At 46.5% G+C, this 25,001-nt stretch overlaps 1 protein-coding gene across 4 annotated transcripts in view; it reads left to right on the top strand.

The window, feature by feature from the left end:
- Positions 1–25,001, top strand: part of APP (amyloid beta precursor protein) — a 493,123-nt gene that overhangs the window by 327,240 nt on the left and 140,882 nt on the right. For 2 of the 4 annotated variants that reach the window (XM_078658371.1, XM_078658372.1), the window contains exon 7: positions 1,290–1,457. The exons of the other annotated variants lie outside the window; for them this stretch is intronic. In XM_078658371.1, coding sequence (XP_078514497.1) covers positions 1,290–1,457 — 168 coding nt within the window. The remainder of the gene's footprint in view (positions 1–1,289; positions 1,458–25,001) is intronic. 4 annotated transcript variants of the gene reach the window in all.

Here is a 25,001-nt window from a genome sequence, read left to right as displayed (position 1 = left end):
GGAATATCAATGAGCACTTATTGAGCCTTATTCTAAATTAGAATCTCCAAAGCTAAATTGGGCTAACTTCTAAACATATCTGTGGGGGTGATAATGTGGATAAACTGGCATAAATACTTTGGTTTGTTCAAAACCTTCTGATAATGCATATATACTTGGTTTCACTTTTATCTTCCATAAGGCTGTTATAATGCACATTTTGAGTCTGATTGGAAGGGTGGTCCTTCAGTCGAGCCTTGAGTGTATGAAGACCTTCCCCTATACCTCCTGTAATTGAGTTGGTGGATGTTTACAAGTTTATGGGAGATTGACCTTGTGGTCTGGTCAGCTGTAAGCTGTGGCCTATGCAGGAAAGGTGGTTCAGCACCCCCACGCATTGCTTCTCAAATGAACATGTACTCTTAATTCCAAAGTTGTGGGGTTCCAGTAATTAAGCCACTAATGAGGACACTGCATAGCCTTTGGGGATTGCTCCTTGGGAATTCTTGGATGTTGTTGCATGGAAACATTAAGTAATGGATCCTTTTATTTCCGGACGCCTCATATCCAGCACTTTTTTTTCCAGAACGGCCTTGATTTTTTGAGGAGCAAGAGTGTGACCTGTCCAAATCCATTCAGAAGAGGGTATATCTGCAATATTAAACGCATGCCTGTAGATATTGAAATTATTTGGGGAGTGGAGGCATCATTGAGGTTTTATATGATATGCTCATAATCAACAAATACTGTAGCCTATACTAATAAAGCATATTTATTTTGCTGTTTGGAACATTTCCAGTTCAATAATTGTTTAATCTAGCTAACGGTGCATCTTTTAATTAAAAATGTGTCCTGTAATGATTGAACATTTTTTATCTTCATGTTGTCAGTCCTTTATTTGATCATTCTAACTGCCTTCACATTATTATTGTATTGCAAAATCCTTCACCACTAGTGCTTCATAAATGTTTCTTGACAAATGTTTTAACTGTAGAACATTTAAAGTGTTTGTATGTCTTTGTCCATTAATGGATGGCCTTAACTGCAAGGCAAATGATTGATCTGACACAAATCACGACAAATGGAATTGTTGAACACTTGCATATAACTGAGGTTACCTATTTCAAGGTGGTCAGAAAATTGCTTCTGAAACATCAGAAAGTTCAATGATCCTTTGTGTGGTTGTGCAGAGAGCCCTGCTGGACTCATCAATCGATGCCTCTCTAAAAAAACTATGATTGTAAATAAAAAGCAAGACAATGCTACTATCTCCTTGCTAAATATAGTTCCTCCACATCTCTTACGACTAGAGGTGTGTTCTGAACAAGCTGAGACTGGTCCCTGCCGGGCAATGATCTCCCGCTGGTACTTTGACGTCACCGAAGGAAAATGTGCACAGTTCTTTTACGGCGGCTGTGGCGGCAACCGAAACAACTTTGACTCTGAAGACTACTGCATGGCAGTCTGTAGCAGTGTCAGTAAGTGGACTCTTACGTGTGTGGCAGACCCCTTCTCCTGCCACTAACTATCCTGTTGATAACCCATTTTCGATTCTTGGCAGTGGACCTTTACTAACACTAACCAAACTTCGATTTGCTCTCTTGACTTAATATTCCTTTGTTCGCTAAAATGGCTGCCTTCTTAGATCAAGCATGTTAGTAGCTTGCATCTTCAATCTTTCCTAAAAACTCGGGTCAGTGGTGGTTTCTCTAATAACATCATACAACACAAATCTATTTACTTATCTATTTAATGTTTTTCTGAGTCTCTATTTTGTTTTATTACTATGTTGATATGCCTTTGTTTGCTGGCACAGGTAAAATGTAATTGCAAAAAAATGCCCAGAAAGTGTTTTTTGATTATTAGAATAACACATCAATGAATCTGTGAGTGAACTATGCTACATGAGTTTCAATTGGTTGTAGGTTTTTGGTCTAGGATTTCCATTGTTTTTCTTTGAAGGATCTTAACCCTTCCGTGCGGGGGTAATTCCCCTGCTGGGCTGGGGTGCGGGGGGCTCGCGCAGCGCCCCTGTGCTCATGACGAGCTCAGCTCGTCATGAGGCACAGTGCTTGTGTGCTCATGACGGGCTCAGCTCGTCATGACAACACCCGTTTCCGTGGAACGCTCAGCACAGCAGGGGAATAATCCCCGCATGCGAGCGTTCCACAGCTCATGACGAGCTGAGCTCGTCATGAGCACCGGAGCACCGTGCCTCATGACGAGCTCAGCTCGTCATGAGCATGGAAGAGGATAATGGTAGCATTAAAAAGAAACCTGTGCACCTTTAGTCACCCCGAAGAGTGCGTTGTTGACCTTAATATAACTTTTGTCCAAGGCTTGAGCATGGCTGTGGTATTTATGCATGTATTATACCACATGGCATTGACTTCCATCATGTATAAAAGGATACACAGTTGACGTTTGTCAATTACGTTTTGTCTGTGTTTTCATAGAATGATTCTCTTTAAGGATTCTGGTATCCATGTTGCTGGTATGTGGCACTCACTAGTGGTAGGCTGGCTGTCAGTTAGAAATTCTGACAACAGCTAGCTTGCGACCGCAGAAGTGTATTTTGTTTTCATAGATGAGCTGTTTTTGTTGACACATCTTTCATTTCTGCCTTGCTCATTGCAAGGGACAAATAATAGGCACTGAAATGGCTATTGTCTCACATGCAGGTTTTTGAAGCTTGAATGGCGGGTAATACAAGCAGCCTTTTCAGTGGAAGCAAACACAAATTCTGCCCAATCATATCTAGTATAGACCTGGCTGTGAAATTCAGCTACACTCAGTATGCAGAGATTTTCCCGCTCCGCGTAGCAGGAGGAGTTCTGAAAAAGTGGCAGAGCATAGGTATTTTTCCTCGCTCTCCAACATTAAGTTAGTGAGCAAGGAAAATCTTACTCCAGACCACATCCCGGGCTGTCGAGGATTGCTGCTACTAGTCACATTGGGAAATCTTCCGTTTGTGTTGCGGAAGCTGCTGCTCGAGTAGAACATCTGCACGAGTGGCAGAAAGAAGTAGCGCCCTCTTGCGCTGTGCATAGTGCCATTTGCGCTGATTTTCCAGCACAGGACAAACACCCGGCGCTAAAAATCAGCATGAGCTCCACGACCTAACGCACTCCCCCACTTGCGCAACTCCACGCCGTGGAATTTTTGGGTCACATTGCGGAGTTCCACATAGCAGAACTCTCCAAAATCCGCCTAGGCGTAATCTTGTAGTCAGTGTAACCAACAAACATACAGATGGAGCCTTATTCCGTTTCTCAGTAATACTTTGAAAGCTCTTTTTTGGTCATCATTTGAGGTCAGGCACTAGCTTAGCTGCACTGTCAAAATCCATGTAGATAAGTGTAGCCATGGACGCTCCATACTGCTCTCAAACACACATCTATACTCTGAAGTCTAAATTTAATAATGGTAGAAGTGGATGATGGGACTGAAGTATGTATGTATGTATTTTAATGCTTGTTAAGCGCAACTGTCACCCGAGGGTATCCTGGCGCTGAGCAGTACATTCCTCATGGCTGCCCGCCTTCCATCGAGAATCCTATCGGAGAAAAACATACATTAATATGCGTTTCAAACAGTTTCTGTATGGATTCGTGATAAAATCCCATGAGTACTTCAGGAAATCGGTCAGTCATATATTTTCTGAAGTACTCCACTGTGTAATAATTATGCATGGAGATTTTCCATCAGGTGGGAATCAGCATGTGAAGACGATGACGAAACTTGGATCAACATACAGACATTTCTTCACTTCACTGAAAAAATAGTTTTGTCCTTTGAGAAACTCCTTCTGTTACATCCTCAATAATATTGGGTGTGTTCCCTACCTTTTAGGTGGGATCACTCTTTATGCATTTCCAAGGTAATAAACTACATTAGCATATTTGGGAAATTCCTCAATCACAGGAACTCGTACATTTTCATATACTGTTGCAGTTTGCCACTCGAAAACGTGTCCATTTTAAAATCCAAATCTGTAGTGGCGGATTTGTCAGTGTACTGTATAAGCATAAAATTGCACCAATATCAGGCTGTTTGTGGATTTTGGGGAATAAGTAGCCAAAATACTTACCTTCATACAGTTGTCAATTTCCGGGTGAGGTTGATAACTAATTCTGTTGAGTATAGTTAATTTAACTTATCCTGCTGCACTACCTCCTTGTCGTTGCTTTAGTGTAGATTGTCCTCTTTCCCATAAAGCCAGTTTAGATGCAGCTAGGCATTTTGCTTTGCTAAAGTGGTAACCCTCTTCTTTTTAGGTCTCATGCTCTGTCTGTTTTGAGTCATGTGGTTAGCTTAGTGGGCTACGAGTCCTCCAGTTGGTTACCATTCATAAGCTTCATTAGTCTCTCCTTCCTCCTCTTGTGTTCGTCCCTCTCCAGGAGCATGGACTCATTACTTTGTTCTTCCACGGCTCATTGTTGAAGTGCTGATTTTCTTTTTAACCCTTTCCATGCTCATGACGGAATGGCTCCGTCATGAGCACAAGTTAAACTGTGCATGGTTCCGTCATGAGCATATGCTCAGAAAATCCTTCTGCTGCAGACAGCAGAGGTATTTCCCTTTTTTCGCCTGGGGAGGTGGGAAAGAGCTTCCCCAACCTCCCCAGACTTATTTTAGAATATTGTTGCAATGACGATCTCGCACGATCGTCATTGCAACGAAAACAAAACTGAAACTTAGTTTCAATTTCTCAGTTTTGGTGCTTGTGGGGATTTCTCAGCCCCGAGCACCGAAACAGATTGGAGAGGTATCGTTGGGAAAGGGTATCACCCCAGGAGGGCGATCCCCAAGCAGGGATCCACCCACTAGCCCCAGTGAGGGGGGAGCGGACCCTTAGGCAAAAACCTTTGCTCCCCCCATTTTTTGGGGGGCATAGCAGTCTTTCTGCCCCCCACCCCCGGGATTTTTTAATTTTATTGATGGTGTGGGGGCTGCCCAAAAAGGCCCTATCCCCTCTCAGAGAAATGTCAACCTGTCTGCTCCCCCAGGGGGTAGACGGGGGCAGTAGCCCACAATCTGCCCCCTGGGGGGCAGAAAGCCTACTAGAAGCCAGGGATTTTTAGGTCTCGGGCCTAGCGGTGCAGTGCTTTTGAAATCTGCTCTCACACGCTCGTGTATGTGCTTTTTCTTTTGCCCCCGCTATTGGCCTTTGCATGCGTCTTTTTAACAAAGACAGCACGCAATTGGCCCAACGCTGGCACATTGCTCCGCCCATGGCCTATTGGTGGCAGTTGCCCGCACTGCCGCCATGTGGTTTCTATTATCGTGCCCAGACACGGGCTCGATAATTGAAACCACATGGCGCACCACTCGTTGGACCATGGAGCGGCGTGTACGACTCCTAGTCTCACCTTACCGAGGACCGGAAAAACATCTTCTGCAAGGTATCATTGCTGCAGTGTCCTAGGTGAGCTAATGGTGTTTCTTGGTCTCCGTGTTATATCCGCTTTCAGAAGAACTGCTCACCAAAGTTGAAAGCCGTTTAAATATTTATCAAGATGATGGTAGAACTAGGTTGACGTACTTATATGAACAAAACCTACCCATTACAAAACACATTTAAATGCGTCGTGTCTGGAAAGCGTGTTTACAGTGTGTTGAGTACTTAGCTGTTGCCTACATTATGCTGATGTGGAACTGGTGCATGCACACGCAAGTGCGCACCTGCTCATAGCATGAGGGCTAAAGAGTGGCTCGCGAGCCGCTCAGATCTGTTTGGCCCCTGTGCGGCAGAGGTTCGGTCTTGACTTGCCCTCTCATAGCCCTAAATGATTGCAACTGAACTGAACAGTACCCATCCCTGTTATTTACAGGTCTGCAAAGCTCCGGCAACAAGCGCTATAGAAGTTGTTTCTAGTTTTGAGCCATTGCAAGAGTTGCTTTCATTCTCAGAATGTACAAACGTGAGGCTGCGAACAGAACGATTTGATACCTCAAAACAATCTTTTGCTGAAACCTCGAAGATTTCGGAAGGAAAAAACTTATAAACGCTCCTTTTCAGGAATGGCACCCAGGATCTGGAACTCACTCCCTCCGGAAACAAGGCTCATCTCCTCCGAAACAATCTTTAAGAGGGAAGTCAAAGCGATCCTCATGGCCAAATACACATGATCTATTGCTCCGTATCACTCATGAATCTGCCTTGCAAGTCCTTCCCGACCCTGGTCTACTGTGCCACCCGTGTTTTCGAATTACTTAACTGTATACGCTCACTCTTTGTATTTTGTTATAATGTTTGATGTACCTGGTTGATTATGTATATTGTTATATTATTGACGCACCTGGTTGACTTTGCACACTTTACCCTCTCCATCTCAACGTTCCTTACTACTCTCGCACCTGTGGGACTATACACCCTGCTCACACCTACCTCAACTGTACCCTCCTTTAAACTCTAAATATTCTAAACACGCTTAAGCAAGTATATGCTCCTTATTATTGCACTTTATACTATTGACGCAATTGTCTGTCTATACACTGTGTACCGACACTACCTCACCTGTTACCTACCTCATGTCCTTTATCCCACCTATGTAACTAGCACCTTGTACCTAACTACCTCATATATTACTCTGTATATACGCTTTATTACTTTGTATTTTTTACCCCCATGCCCTTGTAAAGCGCTCTGATATCTGCAAAGATCTTGTTCGCGCTATATAAAACTTTCAAAATAAATAAAATAAAAATACCTGCAGCTGTATTGCGACACAGAAGCTTGTTCATTTGTTTTATTTTTCACAGAACTGTTTTTGTGCAATTGAACATTTTTGTCTCCCTGGATTTTCAGCTTGTTTGAGTAGGGGACTTTTCCTATGTTGTGCAAAGAAGAAAACGTACCCGAATTATTCAAGAATGATAATATGTTTAGAAAAAAGAGGATGCAAGAAGTCACAATGTTACCAAACCCTGGCGCTAACTGTTTGCTGCCCCACTCTGAGCAGTGATGTGCTGCTGAAGCGCCAGTCTGTGCTCTCCCTCCCTCCATAGCACCACGGAGCACCACGGAGCAGCACTTAACGGTTGTAAAGGAACAGAACAGCAGCAGGATTAATAAAAGCCTTTTAATCTGAAACCATCGACTGAAAGTTTAGGGTGTGCCCATTGGCTGTGCGTGGACATCTGTGCTTGTGTTCTGCTGAATCTGTGTACATGGATTTTGCTTATCTCCTCGATAATTCACACAGATGGTTGTGGTTTGTCTCGACCAGTATTGGGGCCGCTTTTGAACGTACAACCCTGGATTGTCTTGTGTTGTCTTTGTTGATGTGCATTTATTTGAATGACAAATTGAGTCATATTTGCTACTGAATACTGAACTTTCCCTGCCAATACAGAAGTGTTTATAGTTGAGTGTACTTAGAGAACTGATTTTCTGAGGGATTTTGGCTTATATTTTGGACTAAATTGGCCAGTTCACATTAACTAGAAGCATTATTGTGATTGAGAACATATTAATTTTAGTGTTCAACATATATCTAGAAAATACTCATTTCTGTGCTGCTCCATTTTTAACATGAGAATCTAGGAACTAGGAGCCTATGTAACTTTTTCCAAGGATCACAGGGTTGGTAAAGTGACAAGTCTAGATATAGCCTGGGCATCTTGATTCCAACGTCTGCACCTTCGCTAATAAACCTCGTATTGCCTGAAATCTTGCTAATGTCATGGGCAGGCAATATAGAAACTGGATAGAATGCACAATACAATACAATAATGATTTGGTTTGCCTGGTTTTAGCTTGTTTCTGATCATTGTAGAGTTATTGCATTTGTGTAAAGATTTGCTGTTGTGGGTGTGGGTTGGTCATAGCTGCACGATTGTGAGCTAACCTTAGTGGCGTCTTTCTCTGTGGTTGTGCACGTTCTGTATGAGAAAGGATGGTCCGTTTCATGCAATCACTGACTGTGTGTAAAGGGGATTGTGACTTGCAAGTGTTCTCAATATCTGTGTACATTGAACTCTTATACATATGTGAACTCCTCATCGACAGATGAGAGCAAAGTTGCAACTTCAGTGAATATCTATGGAAACATTGCAACTTCTTGGAGCAGGGCCACTATGAGTGTAGGGCCGTCGGAGAACTTTGAGGACGATCGTCAGCCAAGATTTCTTAATAATTGGTTGTTTTGTGGTTTATTAAATAGTGCGTGCCCTCAGAAGCTTTTTCCCCATGCACCACAAAAGCCACTGACAGGACTGTCTTAAAGACAATGCCTTTCATTTAAATTTTTAAAACGAAAACAAATAAAAGGCATTGTCATTTGTAAGGTCAATAGCTCAAACTTGCATAAATGCAAGACCTATTGCATTGCAAATGTTTGTTTTTTATTGATGTTGGGGTGGGGGCTCCCCACAACGGGAATGAAAATGCCCCCACCTCCAGTGAAATGACAGGCTTTCTGCCCCAAAGCCCACTAGAAACCGGGGATATTTTTTTATTGATGTTGGGGTGTGGGCTGCCCAAAAAGGGCATGGCAATGCTCCCACCCCTCCAGAGAAATGTCATTCTTTCTGCGCCCAGGGGGCAGACAGGGGCAGTTGGGGGCTCCCCAAAAAGGGCATGACAATGGCCCAACCCCCAGTGAAATTTCAGTCTTTCTGCCCCCCCCCCGGGCCAGATGGGGGCAGTAACCCATTAGAAACCAGGGATTTTTTTATATAGGGGTGGGGGCTGCCCAAGAAGGGCAGGCCAATGCCCCCCTCCCCCAAAAATGCAGCAGTCTTTTTGCTCTCCCCAGCTGTAGATGGGGGCAGTAGCCCCTGATCTGCCCCCTGGGGGGCAGAAAACCCACTAGGCTAAAGGAAATTTATTTTTATGATGTAGCGGTGGGGGCTGCCCAGAATGGGCCCACCCCAAAAAACAATTACCACAGTCTTTTTGCCCCTCCATGGAGGCATATTGGGGCAATAGCCCCTTATCTGCCCTCTGCGGGGGGCAGAAAGCCCACTAGGCCACAGGAAATATTTTCTTTTTAAATTTAGAGGTGAGGTCAGCCCAGAATGGGCATGCCAATGTCTCGTTCTGTCCTTCCACAAGCAACATACTTGCACGCAAAATAGTTCCCCAAAAATAAAGTTGTGCAAAATCCATGGAAAGACAACAACAAAAACGTCCAAATGGCTGTCGTTCAGGCCAGACTAATTGGGTTTGCCAGTACTGTTCTTCTACCTTGCAGTCTTCATATTTTTGTTCAATAAGTGTCTGTCCTCGTGATTCAAAAGAACAGGTTAACAGGCTGAACCAAAAAATGTGAGGTTCATGGTAAATGTGACACCACAATATTATTTTCAAACAAAAGATTAGGCAAAGAGAAAAAATCCAGACCTGAGATACAAAATCTAAAAATTTATTTGAGTAAGGCCTCGGCTGAAAAGAGCGTTTGTCTACTTTACACAATTCTCATAATCCAAGTGCATATCACTGTCGCCGTATGTAGTAATTTTATGGGGATTTCAATATAACGTTTTGGGCAGTGGATATGTTAATTTAATTATAGAAAACAATCTCCCTACAGAACAGCTGATGATGCTGCCCTCAGTCTCCTCTTTTTAGGTCTTGCCTGAGATAGTGCACGAGTCGTCACTTGCGAGATCTTTTGTTACTTAAAAAAAAGACTTGGAGCTCATCCATTGCTTAACATTTGGCTTCATAGTTACTCGAATTTTCTTGCTTCTGAAAGGGTCGCGCCTGTGCGTTCTAGATCTGTTCTAGAATCACAAGTCGATGTCTCAGAATGAAAGCGTGGAGGGGAGAGAAATCATTAGCAATGGCAATCATTCAAACGCAGTTTCTCTAGACACGTAGTAACCACACACCACTAATTAAGGTTAGTTAATTTATTACAAAGCCACAAATTATTGGACATAAAGACCCCTCAAGACAAGGGTGTAGGAATACATAGGAATCGACATAAAGCTAAAGCTGCAGACAAAGTTGAGTCGGTGCAACATGCCTAAGACAATTAACTCAAGAAATAGGATACAGAAAATTGAAATGCATGAGTCCAAATTTCCCTTTAAAATAAAGCATTAAACTATCCCTACACTGACGCTAGCATGACATCCCTATTTAAGCATTGTTCGGGGCAGATTAGAAAAAAGGCATCCGCATGTTGGGTCTTCATTAGAAATCTCTCCACACCAGTGGTTAGGCAGCATGGGGCCACTGGTGTGGCGACAGCACGTTCTGAGATGCTTTCTCTCCAAAGGCAGAGATGAAGTGGGGCGCTTTCCCTACTTGCAACGTTCCAATAGTACAGGTATCTTCCCAGGATTCCTTTCGGACCACGCCACCCAATCTCATAAGTAGTTTCCCACAGAACGGCGATGTTCCCGAACAGCAACAAGATAACCTTGATTCCCAAGCCTTCTCTGGTGTGAAAATACAACAGTTCTCCTTATCGGCTTTAACTTGGGGAGAGAAGTTGGCCTAACGGCTAGGGTGGCCGACCTCGAATCTGGGGAACTGGGTTTGAGTCTTGGCAATGACGCTGAACATCCTGCGTTTCTGGGCAAATCACTTAATCTCCCCGTGCCTAACAAAATGAATGTGTGTACTCATGTAACGTAACTGGTGCTATGTAAAGCGCTCCGATACTTGATTCGGGTCAAGTTCGCGCTATATAAAACTCTGCAAAAAAAAAAAACTCCCAATGTATCCTCTTCTCTCCGTGCCTAACTCCTAAAAGAGTTCTGGTACTTTATATTTTTGTTGTTTCTTACCTATCATCATTGCTTGCACCCACCTGCCTCCTCTTTTCATTCTTTGCACCTGCCCCCTGTTGTTGCTTGTCTCCACTACTTCTCCCCCCATGAGCCAACACTACACACAGACTGAAAGCAAGTGGCCTAAGCTCTCAAGTAATGTTATTTTCCAAACGCTTCTTATACATGGAAAAGATTTCCACAGCTAAACCTCAGCTGATGTCTATTTAGACAGGAATAGTATGAAAAGAAGCCACAAATTCACCCAAAATCTAGTAGATAGTTATAGTGCTATTTGGCTTCCTCAAAGCCAATGGATCTCGCATAGGCGAAAGCTATTGACTTTGCAAATGCATGTTATTTTTTTAATGTTATCTTGCCTGCAGCAACCTTGGCTTCCAGCAGAAGGTCTGAAAAATGCAGATATGACAAGAAAAACCATGATCCATTTGTACCCTACAGGGTTGACATAAGTCAAAGTCCCCCCACAGCGTAAAACCGTCAGTTCACAAATCCTGATTTATATTGCTATGCTTGTCTGAATTTGTATCTTAAAAATAAGTCCTAGTGGCCTCTCTAGAAGGGGCCAGTTGTGGACTGAACTGCATCATTATTTGTCCCGCGCCCCTCCCAATTCCCTCCCCTCAGTTCCCCAGCAACACATCTGCTCAAAGTACTAACAGGCGACACAGGAAAAACAGACACTTCACCTTGTCACACACATTAATTTGTCCTACTACTTTTCCTTGCTTTGCAGTGTTTCTTTAAAATGTTTAACTCTGGCTATAACTGTGTATATATTTTCAAATATATCATCAATAGAGGGACGAGGAAATGTGTTTAATGAGGTCCTACACCCACCCTCCTCATGGGGTATTTGAATAAACAAGTCAATGGGGTAGTTTCTCTTATGGGGTTCGTTCAAACCTGTGTAGTATGAAATCACCTACAGGCTGACAGAGGAGAGTAGGTTGAGGGACACTCTCCCGCATTGATCACTTCTCTCCCACAGTTTATTCGTGGACCTCTACCAGACCTAAGGGGCATTTTTACTCTGATTTTCTTTTGCAGTATTGGACACCTAAGCAGGCACCCTTGACCACAGTTAGGGCTTGCACATTTTTACAAATAGGGTAGGATTTATTCCTAGGTCCTTATGAAATGCCAATTGACCCTCCAAGCAAGGATCACATGATATATGTTGACCGTATCTCATTTCCCACTTAGTAGCTACAAAGGCCCATTGTGACCCCAAGATAGCACCCCTGTTTTTTTTACACTATGTCAAGGGACCATCACTTTAATAATTAAAAAATATTTTCAGGTTCTCTGACTCTTGTAACCACATTTTCTTTTCATCCACCCTATACATTTCTCAAACTTCTCACATGCATGCATCTTAGGCATTTAAACCCCTTGGACGCTCATGACAAGCTCAGCTCGTCATGGAGTTACCATTGATTTCAATGGAAATTCAATGAAGAATCTGAAAGTGCCTTAGCATCCAAGTGGATATTATGGATCAAATTGCTCTCCTACAAAGATCCTGCAGGCCCGTCTGGAATTGCAGCACCGGCTTGACGAGGAGCGACCCATGATGAAGCATGACACCCTATTAGGTGTGTGAGGGCTCCGTGATCTGACCACTCTGGTTCCTTGTGACTGTGATGATCAGACAAGTGATTCCATACTACACAAGGTTGAATGAACCCCATAAGAGGAACTACCCCATTGACCTGTTTATATTTCCAAATATACACACCGAGATATTTACACACACACAGTCAGATTTACATTTTTTAAGCAAATATGCATTTATATAAATGTAGTGTGTTCTCTGCCCCCTCCTTCTTTAAAATCGATTTCTCGGGATCCACTGCTGGTGTCATGTTTTATACAACTGTGCAAGCTGCTCTGCATGAAGTGATGTGCTACACTCCGCACAGACTTGTGCTCTTTCCCCAGTGCTAGAACAATTTTCAGAGTGGGGGTGCGGGACAATAATACAAGCTTACAGGCATAGAGATTGTAAAATATCCAACTGTTACTCAAACCAAATAGATCTCTAATGAGGGGGGTATGGGAGGGTTCAACTGTCCATTCCGGACTTAGTTTTTACACAGCTGGCTCAACATCGGGTGGTGGAGTAGCAGGCAGGGTTGGAGGAGTGCTCACTTGGTAATACCATGACTATTTTGAAAAAGATCAAAAGATGTGCATAATTATTTTGCTGCATGAGAATTTGTTCTCAGCCCATTTCACAGTCATCCCTATCCAGGTAATCAAAAGTGCTCATACATCTAATAGACACGGATGTACGTAATTACGACGCACACTTTTACAACGCGTTCAATTACAACGCGGTTGTAACAACGCAAGTCGTTACGTCTTGTGTTGGGGGTGGCGCAAATTAAACATTTTTAATTTACTATTCCAACACCAGTCCCCGTGGATAGTAGGGAAGGTGTTGGGATAGTAAATTAAATGATTTACTATCCTTGAGCGCCCCCCAGCGCAATTCGTTGCAACAACTTTCGTTGTTATGACCGCGTCGTAATGGAACGGCGTTGTAATAGTTGCGTTGTAAACGTCGCATACCAATAGACACGTCTAGCCGCAGATTCCTTAACTTAAAATATCCCCAAGTGTCAGTCCGGATCAGGAAAATTTTGCGCAGCAGCACCTCTGCGCGCCGCCCTGACATCGTCCATGGACGGAACATCAGCGGAGCAATATATGCCACACCCTGGCGCACCGACATCAGTTTTCTTCTTTTCCGAGTCACAACGCGGATCCTGGAAATCAGCAGTTCCTGGCCTAGTTTTGGACCTTCTCTGCACCGCTGGTGTTGTACTGGAACAGTGTGCAATGCCCTCCGGGTTCAAAGCCTGTGAGGCCTGTGCGCGTCAGATGTCTGACACGGACTCTCACCTTATTTGCTTGTGGTGCCTTGGTGCACACCACGACTCCAGAGAATGCGGCGACTGTCAACAGATGAGGCCAAAGTCCCTACGGGAACACCGTATGAAGCTGTTGGGCGCACAGCTGTCCGGCCCAGCCTCTTCTCGTCACCGCTCTCCCTCTCCGTAGGGGGCCCGTTCCCGAGACCGGCGGCCTAAAAAAGGTAAGCGGAGCCACAAGCGTCCACTAAGGTCCACCTCCCGTAGGCTTGCCGCTGGCACACACTCCTCTCGTAAAGGGTCAGCTAATGGCGCCAGGATTTCACTTCCTCCATACCCTCCTTTTCCAGGAGTTGGAGCGACGCTTGCCCAAATGGAGGCCTACTCCCGGGCTCTTCAGGCCTACTTAGAGTGCCCCTCTCTGCCTGGCGCACCTTCGGGCCCCATAGAGGCGGAGGGTACTCGAGCTGGGCCCTTGACGGTGGATCGGTCCCCGACCAGGGCTGTGTGCAGCGACTCCGATTCCGGAGCCAAGGCGACGCCGTTGGGCTGTGGCCCCGACCGTCCTGATCGCTCTAGCACACACCACCAGTCAACACATAGCCCTGTGCAGCTTCCTGAGCAGATGGCGGAGCGGCGTTGGTGCTGGGCTCGATGCCAGGCTCGACGCCGGACTCTATGCCAGGCTCACACTGCCAGTCAACGCATAGCCCTGTGCGGCTTCCTGCGCAGACGGCGGAAGCGGCGGCGGCGATGCCGGGCTTGCAGCCAGGCTCGACGTCGGACCCGAAACCGGGCTTGACGTCCAAACCCACACCCGGCTCTAAGCCTGATCCCACGTCTGGGTCAACGCATGGTCTGACGCCGGTCGACGTAGAGGTAGCGCCCCCAGTGGAGGCCATCGACGTCCAGTTGACTCCGACACAACGCCCACCGAAGCCGCTGTCGACGCATCCATCGCCGCCGGTGTCAATGCGTTCGACAATGGCGTCCATGCCTGAGGTTGACCTCCCTCCGGATTCCTCGCTTCTGACTCTTCAGCGGTGTCAGACTACACCAGTGTCCGCTGCAGCCCTTGCGGAAGCTGCTGCATCCCCAGGTCAGGGGCCTCTGGTGCAGGTCCCTAGTGTGGCATGGCCTTCGGGTCATTTCCCGCCCCCGCTCTTTATGGCAACTGGGAATATAAACCTCCAACCGTCTCATACAGACTGCCTCTTGTCCCCTCCAAGGGTGACAACTGAGATAGGGCCCGCCTATGCGCGGACTATCAACAAGGCAGCTACTATCCTCGGGTTTCAGCCTCCTGTGGTACCCCTCATTCCCGATCCCTTAATAGATCTACTTCATCTCGAGCCCATTACCGGTGCCTTTGCTACCCCTTGGGGGTGCTTTATTAGAAGCCCTGCATGGCACATGGGCACAGCCCTCTTCCGGAGCCCCGGTTGAGTGGGCCATTACTAGTAGGTACCGTCCTGCCCCGGGGGATCCACTTTACCTATCCCTCCACCCAACAGCTCAGGGCCTGGTAATTCAGGCGTCTTTTGGATTACAAGACTCCTCCACTTTGCCCTTGTTTCCTTCCACCCGGGAGTCCCGGTGGCTGGATGCATGTGGAAGATAGCTTTTTGCTTCTTCTAGCGTGGCCATCCATGCTTTAAACACTACATGCGTATTTGCACGTGCGTCAGCCACACTCTGGGACTCCATGGCTAAGCTTCTTCCTTCTCTTCCGGAGGAATTGCGCACAGAGTTACTCCGTCTTGTCCTTCAGGGCAAGGAGATGGCACATTTTTCAATACGCTCCTCCCTGGATACCCCAGAATCTGTGGGCCGTGCTCTTGCACGGTCGGTGGCTTTGTGCTGCCATGCCTGGATGCGCGACAGTCGCTTCCCTGATAATATTCGGAAGAGCTTCCAAGACATGTCATTTAACGGAATAGACCTTTTTGGGTCCCACGCAGACTCTGCGATCTCCAGGCTTCTGTCAGGGCCACCATAATTCTGCTGTGCCACTGACTGACTTTTCTTCCATGCAGGACTTTCTTTATGGCCCAGTTTGTATCCGTGGCAGGTTAGTGTCTCTGTATTGTCTGTATAGCGTATGGCTGGGTTGTTTTTGTTTTCAGTCCTCTGACCGTCTATTTTGCCAAGAGGACCCCCCCCCCCCCTCTTGCCAGGGGTTGACCCTTGCCCTATGTGGGGTATTGGCTCTATTGTCTGTAGTGCTTCGACTCCTGGTCTAGATCTATGATGTGTAGTATCTACCTCGCATGGCCTGGCATCCTGCTTTTTGTCACATGGTCCGTCTTTTGGCGCCAGCCCCTTCTGGGTTGTTCTCGCCAGTAAGGAGTTGCCGTGGGCCTCTCAGTTGTACGGTGTTATGGCCTTTCGGCTTATTCCCCAGGAGCTTTCTCCACATCCCCGCTGCTACCGCGCAGGGATATCTACGTATTGCTGGCATTCTTAATGTGGCAAACTCGTGGAGCCGGTTCTCCTTGTACTTCGCTCTTCCTGGCGTCTAGGACCTGTGAGTTTGTCCTGACTACTCCATTGTTAGGCCTGTCTTTTCTTCTAATTGTCCTGCGAGGGAACTGTTCTCTGTTCTGGACCGAAGGCAGATGCTGCTTATAGCCTCGACTAGTTCCACTTTCCGTAAAACTGCGGGTACTTTTGAGCATACCCTAGTCCTGTGGTTCCCAAACTGTGCGCCGCGGCACCCTGGTGCGCCGTTATCAGGAGCCAGGGGCGCCGTGGGCACGATGTTGGAAAGGAAGTGTGAAAGTCACACTAAGAATGTGTCACTTTCAACCCCCCTCGCCTCCGAGGTGAATAGGTTGCTCTGCCCCTAGTGTCTGCCTTTCTGAAGCAGAGCATCACGGCGGCGGGGGGGGGGGGGAGGGAGGGGGTGCACAAACAGCGCGCACAGGACTCGGCTACAGACATAGCTGAGAGGCCCGCCTGCCAATAAGGATCCAGGCACTTCTTTCAAAAGCAAAAGATGATGCCCATAATCCCGCATTTTGGCGCCTGGCAGATCTAACCATTTAAAAAGGCAATCAACTCTTTCAGCTGCTGATGAGCTGTGAAAGAGATGCCTGTCAGTGGCAGAAAGGAAGGTGTTGCAGCACAGGAGGGGGTCATGCCCCTTTTGGAGTCACGAGCACCTTCGGTTATTTAGATGCAAATATCATTGACCGAGTAAATGAAACTAATTTTTTCATTTTTTTCCCCTCAATTTTTATATAGAGCAAACTCAACCCAAACATATTTGAGTGCTTTACATGAGCACTAATGACATTTCATAAGGAGTGAGTGCAGGGTCACGGGCCTGGTGGAGATCGTTGGGTGGGTGGGTGCGGGGTCAGGGGCCTGGTGGAGAGCGTTGGGTGGGTGGGTGCAGGGTGGGGGGTCCTGGTGGAGAGCGTTGGGTGGGTGGGTGTGGGGTCAGGGGCCTGGTGGAGAGCGTTGGGTGGGTGGGTGCGGGGTCAGGGGCCTGGTGGAGAGCGTTGGGTGGGTGGGTGCGGGGTCAGGGGCCTGGTGGAGAGCGTTGGGTGGGTGGGTGCAGGGTGGGGGTCCTGGTGGAGAGCGTTGGGTGTGTGGGTGCAGGGTGGGGGTCCTGGTGGAGAGCGTTGGGTGGGTGCGGGGTCAGGGGCCTGGTGGAGAGCGTTGGGTGGGTGGGTGGGTGCAGGGTGGGGGGCCTGGTGGAGAGTGTTGGGTGGGTGGGTGCAGGGTGGGGGGGGGTCTGGTGGAGAGCGTTGGGTGGGTGCAGGGTCAGGGGCCCGGTGGAGAGTGTTGGGTGGGTGGGTGCGGGGTCAGGGGCCTGGTGGAGAGCGTTGGGTGGGTGGGTGCAGGGTGGGGGGCCTGGTGGAGAGCGTAGGGTGGGTGCAGGGTCAGGGGCCTGGTGGAGAGCATTGGGTGGGTGGGTGCGGGGTCAGGGGCCTGGTGGAGAGCATTGGGTGGGTGGGTTCAGGGTGGGGGGCCTGGTGGAGAGCGTTGGGTGGGTGGGTGCAGGGTGGGGGGTCTGGTGGAGAGCATTGGGTGGGTGCAGGTTCAGGGGCCTGGTGGAGAGCATTGGGTGCGTGCAGGGTGAGAGGCCTGGTGGAGAGGGTTAGGTGGGCGCCTTATGCCTTGATGCAGCCGCACTCTGCCAGCTTCTGTCTTTGCCTCACTCCTCGTTGAGGGGTCGTCACTCGTGACTGCTGCATGTTGGAGAGTGTGAGGGCAGAAGGGTGCAAGGCAAAGGGTAGAAGGGTGCAAGGCAGAGGGGAGAAGGGTGCAAGGCAGAGGGGAGAAGGGTGCAAGGCAGAGGGGAGAAGGGTGCAAGGCAGAGGGGAGAAGGGTGCAAGGCAGAGGGGAGAAGGGTGCAAGGCAGAGGGGAGAAGGGTGCAAGGCAGTGGGGAGAAGGGTGCAAGGCAGTGGGGAGAAGGGTGCAAGGCAGTGGGGAGAAGGGTGCAAGGCAGTGGGGAGAAGGGTGCAAGGCAGTGGGGAGAAGGGTGCAAGGCAGTGGGGAGAAGGGTGCAAGGCAGTGGGGAGAAGGGTGCAAGGCAGAGGGGAGAAGGGTGCCAGGCAGAGAGAAGGGTGCCAGGCAGAGAGAAGGGTGCAAGGCCAAGGGGAGAAGGGTGCAAGGCCAAGGGGAGAAGGGTGCTAGGCAGAGAGACTGGTGCAAGGCAGAGGGGAGAAGGGTGCAAGGCAGAGGGGAGAAGGGTGCAAGGCAGAGGGGAGAAGGGTGCAAGGCAGAGGGGAGAAGGAGAAGGGTGCAAGGCAGAGGGGAGAAGGAGAAGGGTGCAAGGCAGAGGGGAGAAGGAGAAGGGTGCAAGGCAGAGGGGAGAAGGGTGCAAGGCAGAGGGGAGAAGGGTGCAAGGCAGAGGGGAGAAGGGTGCAAGGCAGAGGGGAGAAGGGTGCAAGGCAGAGGGGAGAAGGGTGCAAGGCAGAGGGGAGAAGGGTGCTAGGTAGAAAAGGGTGCAAGGCTGAGGTGAAGTAGGGTACAAGGGGAAGGGGGAGAAGGGTGCAAGGTGGAGGGGGAAAGAGTGCAAGGGGGATGGTGATGAAGTTAATAATTCCCCCCCCCCCCCGAAAACATTTCTGTGGAAACCCATGATCAGAGCCCACCTCACGTAAACTTCTTGTAACGCCACAGAGCTCCTTGAGCCTTTCTCTAGCCTGGTTACTTTTAGTGGAAGTGCTTTATACTACTCTATGTATGCATTGAGATGTACTTTATAAGATCTTTGTGATTGCAAATAAAGTTTTATGACAGTGATGGCTACTCTCTGAATCCTTCATCATGTCTAGGCTTGATTCATCATGTAGACCAGTGGTTCCCAAAGGGTGCGCCGCGGCACCCCGGTGCGCGGGTAAAAAAATGGTGGGGAGCCACGGCCAACTGCCAATTAGGTCAAGGGAGCCACAGGTCAAAAAAGTTTGGGAACCACTGCCCTAGTCCCTGGGTTTGGCCGGGTTTCAGCATCCTCTTGAGGCACTTTCTGCGTCATGCTCTTCCTAATGGCTTGTGCGGGCTTTCCTGCCTTGGTATTGGCTCTGTCCTCTTACCTCACCAGATCTTCTCTGAATTTGTGGCCTGTTGCCTTCTTGCTATTGTGCGCATCTCTGATGTTCCTACTGTCTTGCTTCCTGGTGCTCTTCGGTTATGGTACTACAGGCACCCTCTGGCCGCGTATGAGCGTCCTTCTGGTTGTGTATAGGCATCCTTTCAAAGCTGTCACACGTCTGGCTGGGGAGGGTCTCAGCAGTACTCTTCCTCTGTTGTACATGCAGGGGCGGTACGCGTTCTCTCCACCATTCCACTTACAAGTCTTTTGGGTCCATAGGTTCAGTTCTATTCTCGCGAGGGGCTGAACTCCTTTTTCATGCCAGTTTCTTTACTGGGTGTGTTTTTGTTCCATATCGGCCCTTGCTGGTCAGGGGTCAGTATACTGCTGCCTTCGTAACTTTACAGGAGCAGGTTCAACAGTGTTTTACGCTGTTCGAGTTGTTTAGCTGGGGCTAGCTCTGACTTCTTGCCGACATCTTGGATCCTGCGGATCCTTCATGCCCCTTTGCTCGTCTTCTTTCAAAGTTCGGAATTTTTTGCTCAGGCACAAGCGTTCAGGCTTGGTGTTTTCCTTCTCTCCCCTCTACATATGGGGGGTTTCGTGTTATTCGTGTTATTCTGGATGGTCTGTGGTGCCCTAGCCTCCCCTTGATTGCCACTCTCTTCAGAGAATAGGGGTCTGGTGGTTGGCTGCGCTGTCATTTCTGTCCCCACTGTGTTTCGCCCTTTGGTTGACGACACGCTTTTGGTCATGTTATTGATGGCTAGGTTCTCTCGGAACCTTAGTGGGGTTCAGTCTTAGTCCCGCCTCCTCTAGGGGTATGGCTTTGGTATCTATTCTAAGTTAGGGAATCTGCGGCTAGGCTTCTCTATCAGATGAACAAGTTACTTACCTTCGGTAACGAAGTATCTGGTGGAGAGATAGTCTAGCCACAGATTCCTGAACGCCCGCCCGTCCTCCCCGTCCCGCGACAACCTTTTCAGGTTGAGCTTCTTGCCTTTGCCTCCCTTTGGGTGGCTTTATTCCTCTGCGGGGTGTCGTCTTGACTTCACTTCGACTCACGAGGCTACATTATGTTTTGTGGCTCTGCTCCTCCCATTCTTGTGATTGGACGGTATGCTCATATGCCATGTGTCCTTTACAACCCTTACCCTGGGTTGTCCGATGTGAGTCTAATTCTTCTACACCCCCTCCCCCCCATCCTTCCCTTCTATCTTCTTCAACCGCTTGAGGTCTCTTGCCTCCCCTGCACTCTAGTGGTTGCAGTTTCTGACAATCTTGCATTCGGTAGGTCCCTTATTCGGATCTGACGTCCAGTGCTTAATTTGTAAAAAAAATTAAGTGCCGGGGCTAAAAATGCTGCAGAGGAGGCTACAGCTCACTTCTACCTCTGGTGTGCCCAACTTTCAACACCCGCACTGCCTCAGGCTCTATCCTGTAACCATGCTGTGCTGTCTGTCCCATAAGACATGCGTTTTACTTCTTTACCTACACCGACAGATGAGTGTGAAAACCAAATGTACACCAAATGAAAATGCTTTTTTTAAAACTATTAATCAGTGCGGTCTAATGGGTTTGTTGCAGGTCAGGAGGCTGCTTGAGCACAGCAGGTCATGTCACTGCTAGTGCTGCCTGTAATTAGTTTGGTCCAGTTATGACGACTGCATAGGCATCCACTGCTCAGCTTTCTGTGACCCTGCCTGCTACAGCAAAAGCACTGTCCCCAACCTTAATGCTGTAATGCCTGTGAGACGTGAGTATGGCTGGTGCACCTACTGGGCTCAAGCACACTCATCAATTAGCATGCTTGGAGGCAGAGCACGGAAACTGCAGGTGACTCCATAGCGCACAAAAGTTGCAGTGGACCACAGCCACATCAAGCATGTTGAGGATAGTAACAATGCAGGGCTGCAGGCCCCCACTACAATTATCCAATGTGAGGCTTAGGCCCAGGCAATGGCACGGTGCAGCAGACTCGGGGAATAGAATGCAAGCCATTCGTTAGTGATGACTTCTTGGATTCATGACCGGCGTGACCGCATCCTCACTAAAGTGATGATACACAATCATGCCTGCCTGAACAGATGTATGCCTCCCTATTAAACATACCAGCCCATCACCATGCAAGGTATGTGGTTCTTTTTATTTTAAATTGGGTAATTAATATTGAGACCATCTCCTGCAGGACTAGAAATCGTAGCCCCGGCCCTGTGAAAGAAATGCTGGTGCTGAGCACCTGAAAGCACCTGCTCAAATTGAGCACTGCTGACGTCTCCTTTTAGGGGACCCCTTATGGTAGTTTGTCCTTACTCCGTGGTTTATGGACTGGTTGTCCTTCACTGTCATATATTGTGCTTGCAGCCTTTCTGACGGTTGCTGTTTTGGTTCACCAAGGAGCTATGGCTCAATGGTAAGTCTTGTGCCTCTGGTGGCACATGCTCAAACAGCCCAAGGGTTCGAATCCTACCTATGCTCTGCATCTTCTTCAGTCTCCGGGGAAGGTTTTGGAGTTAACAATTGCGGGGGTCCCTCCCAGAGTGGTGCTCTGCTCTTTACCCTTCCTCAGTTTTCAATATGCGGTGCCTGGCACTGTCTTTCTATGGTGATGTTTTTCACCATACGTTGTTTTTTCTTTTTCTGCACACTGTTCCCATATTTTCACAGTTTTTGGTGGTGGTTTTGCGTTCTGACACCGGAAAGTCTTCTGACGAAAACTGATGTCGGCGCGCCGGGGCAGGGCATATATGGCTCCGTTGATGCCACGTCCATGGACGATGTCAGGGTGGAGCCGTACGGGCCGCCCCCCCGGCGCGCAGAGGTGCTGCTGCGCAAAATTTTCCAGATCCAGTATGACGCCCGGGGATATTCTAAGTTAAGGAATCTGCGGCTAGACTATGTCTCTACCAGATAAATCGTTACCGAAGGTAAGTAACTTGTTCACCACACCCGAAAACTAGAAACAATACCGACTTGATAATGATTTTACATTTATTTTATAATTCACAAGTTTTAGCGATGGTCCAAGTGCTTTACTCCTCTGGAGCTCCAACATAGCTTTACACGTTCATTACATACATTTTGTGTGCAGGTTGTGTAATTCCAGAAACTGTCAGGTGAAACAGTTGGCATTAGAAAAAAAAAATACTGAAAATAAAAAATGAAAGTTCACCACAGTTCCCTCCAAGGCTTGGCATTTTACTTCCTGAAAAACTCTAATATTTGGAATTCCATTCATGGGGGGAATTCAAAGTGTCATTCCTATTGCCAGATTGTGTAAGCTCAGGACATCCTTTAATTCCCACTGCTTCACCTTCTAGTCCTTATAAAATGGAAGCCACCAACCCAGTTCTTAGCCATCAAAGGATAACTATTGAAGATGAGGTTGTGAATTATAGGTATATATTTAGCCTCCAATGGGCAACTGGGCCATTCTGCTTTGAGGTCCTTTTATATTACTTCTGTAACAATTTCGAATGTAAAATGCTTTATGGTTCAATACAGATTTCTTTTTAGATGATATCCAGAATGTATTACATTTTTTAGGGCATCTTGAAGATGTTGTATTTCTACTGATATACGTTGCATAGGGATTAGTCTCTATCCCCCAGTGCCCTCTGCTGTCGGTATTCGCTCTCCATAAATACCAGTATATTATGGTTGATATGCTGCCTAATCTCTTGTTGTGAGAATGAACCGCAGACCTTGATCTCGGAGTGAAGTGCTCATTAAGCTTTTGAAAATCAAATTTGCTGCTTTAGAATGGTTCGGTCAAGGATGTTTGACTGAGCATCGAAAGATATTATGTTAAAATAAAATTATGCATGCAGCTTCTTTAAAGCATTGTACCACCACTCTTTCGCGTGCTTAACAAATTGTTTGGAAGCTGCAATGTACTGCACATGCTAATCTGCATGAAAAAGGTCAGGGATTAATAATTACTTGTTCTTTTCCCGATAATGACTTGAACCGATTAGTAAACGCTTCGCATTGCTTTTGTCAAATGTGTTCCTACACAGACTCTGAATAAAAATAAGTCTGTAATATAAAATATTCATAATAATTAACTTTTTGTTACATATGTTGTTTAAACGAAAATTAGAGTGTGTATGTATAACCATTAATGCATGAGGACACACTGGATACAGTTTTGGATTACACTTAAAGATAGTTTTGTGGTTTAAAGGGGAGTCGATGAAAAGTATTATTCCCCATCATCCAAAAATGTATTTCAGATGTTAATGACCCAAGTGTGCACGTTTTACATTCTAGGTTTTTCAGTCCCTCATAATACTTAAAATGCATGCTCTTTTGGTTGATGACTGAGCAATCACTTGAGTGATAGTTTATTTATTTATTTTTTTACTTTTATTTTAGCATCAAGAATTTAATTTTTGGAAGACATTTTTCATTGCAATTTTAACTATGCGTATAAGCCACAGTTGTCTTCATTAATGACTATGCAATGCTGCCTTCTACCCACCTCTCATTTGTAATTCTATAGAGTTTTCATATGGCATAGGCAAGGTCTTTGTGTGTAGTGTTGTATTTTGTAGACAAGGTATTTTCAGGTTGTCTTAATGCATTTGTTGATGAGGCAAAGACCGTTCGATTCTTCCCTCTATAGGGAGCATAGGTAGTGATTTCAGCATAAGTGAGTTTTCAGGTTGTCTTAAAGCATTTGTTGATGAGGCAAAGACAGTTGAATGCGATTCATCGCGCTATAGGGAAAGATAGATATCTTTATTGTTTGATTAATTAAAATCTTACAATAAAACAAATTCATACAGTAATCCATTATATACAGTTTCAATAGCACCAAATCCTTAAAATTCATACATTAAGTCTTTAAAAGAAAATATAATCATTATTAGTTTCCTATTTCTTGCTCTTCTAATTTTTTCCATACTTTGGTTAAAAATGTTATCAAAGCAGAATTCATGAGTATACCATCTGAAGAAAGACATCGAATCAATGCCTGTCTGCATGTCCTTATCCCTCTTTCGTTACATAGTCTCTTTAGTATAGTTACTCTTTCCTTTTTCAATTCAGGACAGACACAATAGATGGATAATGTTTTCATCTCCAGATTTACACAGCCTACATAGTGTGTCCTTTTCAAGTTTTTTCCAAGGTGATGCATGGGATAGACCCAGCAGTACGCCAAATCGTGCTTTAATAAAAATGTGTTTGTTTTTCAGCGACCATGCCGTGTCCGGGTACTGCTGCACCATCTTTTTTTCAAAAAGCCATTTATGATGGGCTATGCATGTTTTCTTTTGGCGAAGGTGACTTTGTCACTTATCAACGATAAGTGATCTGTTATTTTGTTAATAACTTTCTTAAATGATTCCTGAGATATGGCGGAGTCCCAAATCGCCCTAACCTCAAATTCTTCCGAAGCCTCATCCAGATATTTCCAGGCAGTTGATTTGCTATTTCCTTTAGTTTCTTTCCGCATTAACTGGGACATTAAATTGCCTTGGCCGTTTTTTATTCTGTTCCAGACTTTAATTGCATTGTTCTGCCTCTGCGCTGCACCAAAACACAGTACAAGTGGTTCTGTGGGACTCATTCATATCTGACCCAGTGGTTAAATATTTTTTGGTCTTCTACAAAAATTTCAAAAGTATTATTATTTCAACAAGATGCTAGAGCGTGACTCAAAGTGCAGATGGCGTAGTGCTCATAAGCGAAATGGTGAAATATGATGCATATATAAAACGTGGGCATCCACAATTAAAAAAGTTCAGTCAAAACTATTTCATATTAAATGATACCCACTTCTCGACCCATGACTTATATTCAGTGGGACTCCTCAGGACAAAAAATCCATCTGACAATG

Source organism: Lissotriton helveticus, chromosome 8 (genome assembly GCF_964261635.1).
Source record: "Lissotriton helveticus chromosome 8, aLisHel1.1, whole genome shotgun sequence".
NCBI lineage: Eukaryota > Metazoa > Chordata > Amphibia > Caudata > Salamandridae > Lissotriton > Lissotriton helveticus.
This window is presented reverse-complemented; position numbering and strand designations above follow the sequence as displayed.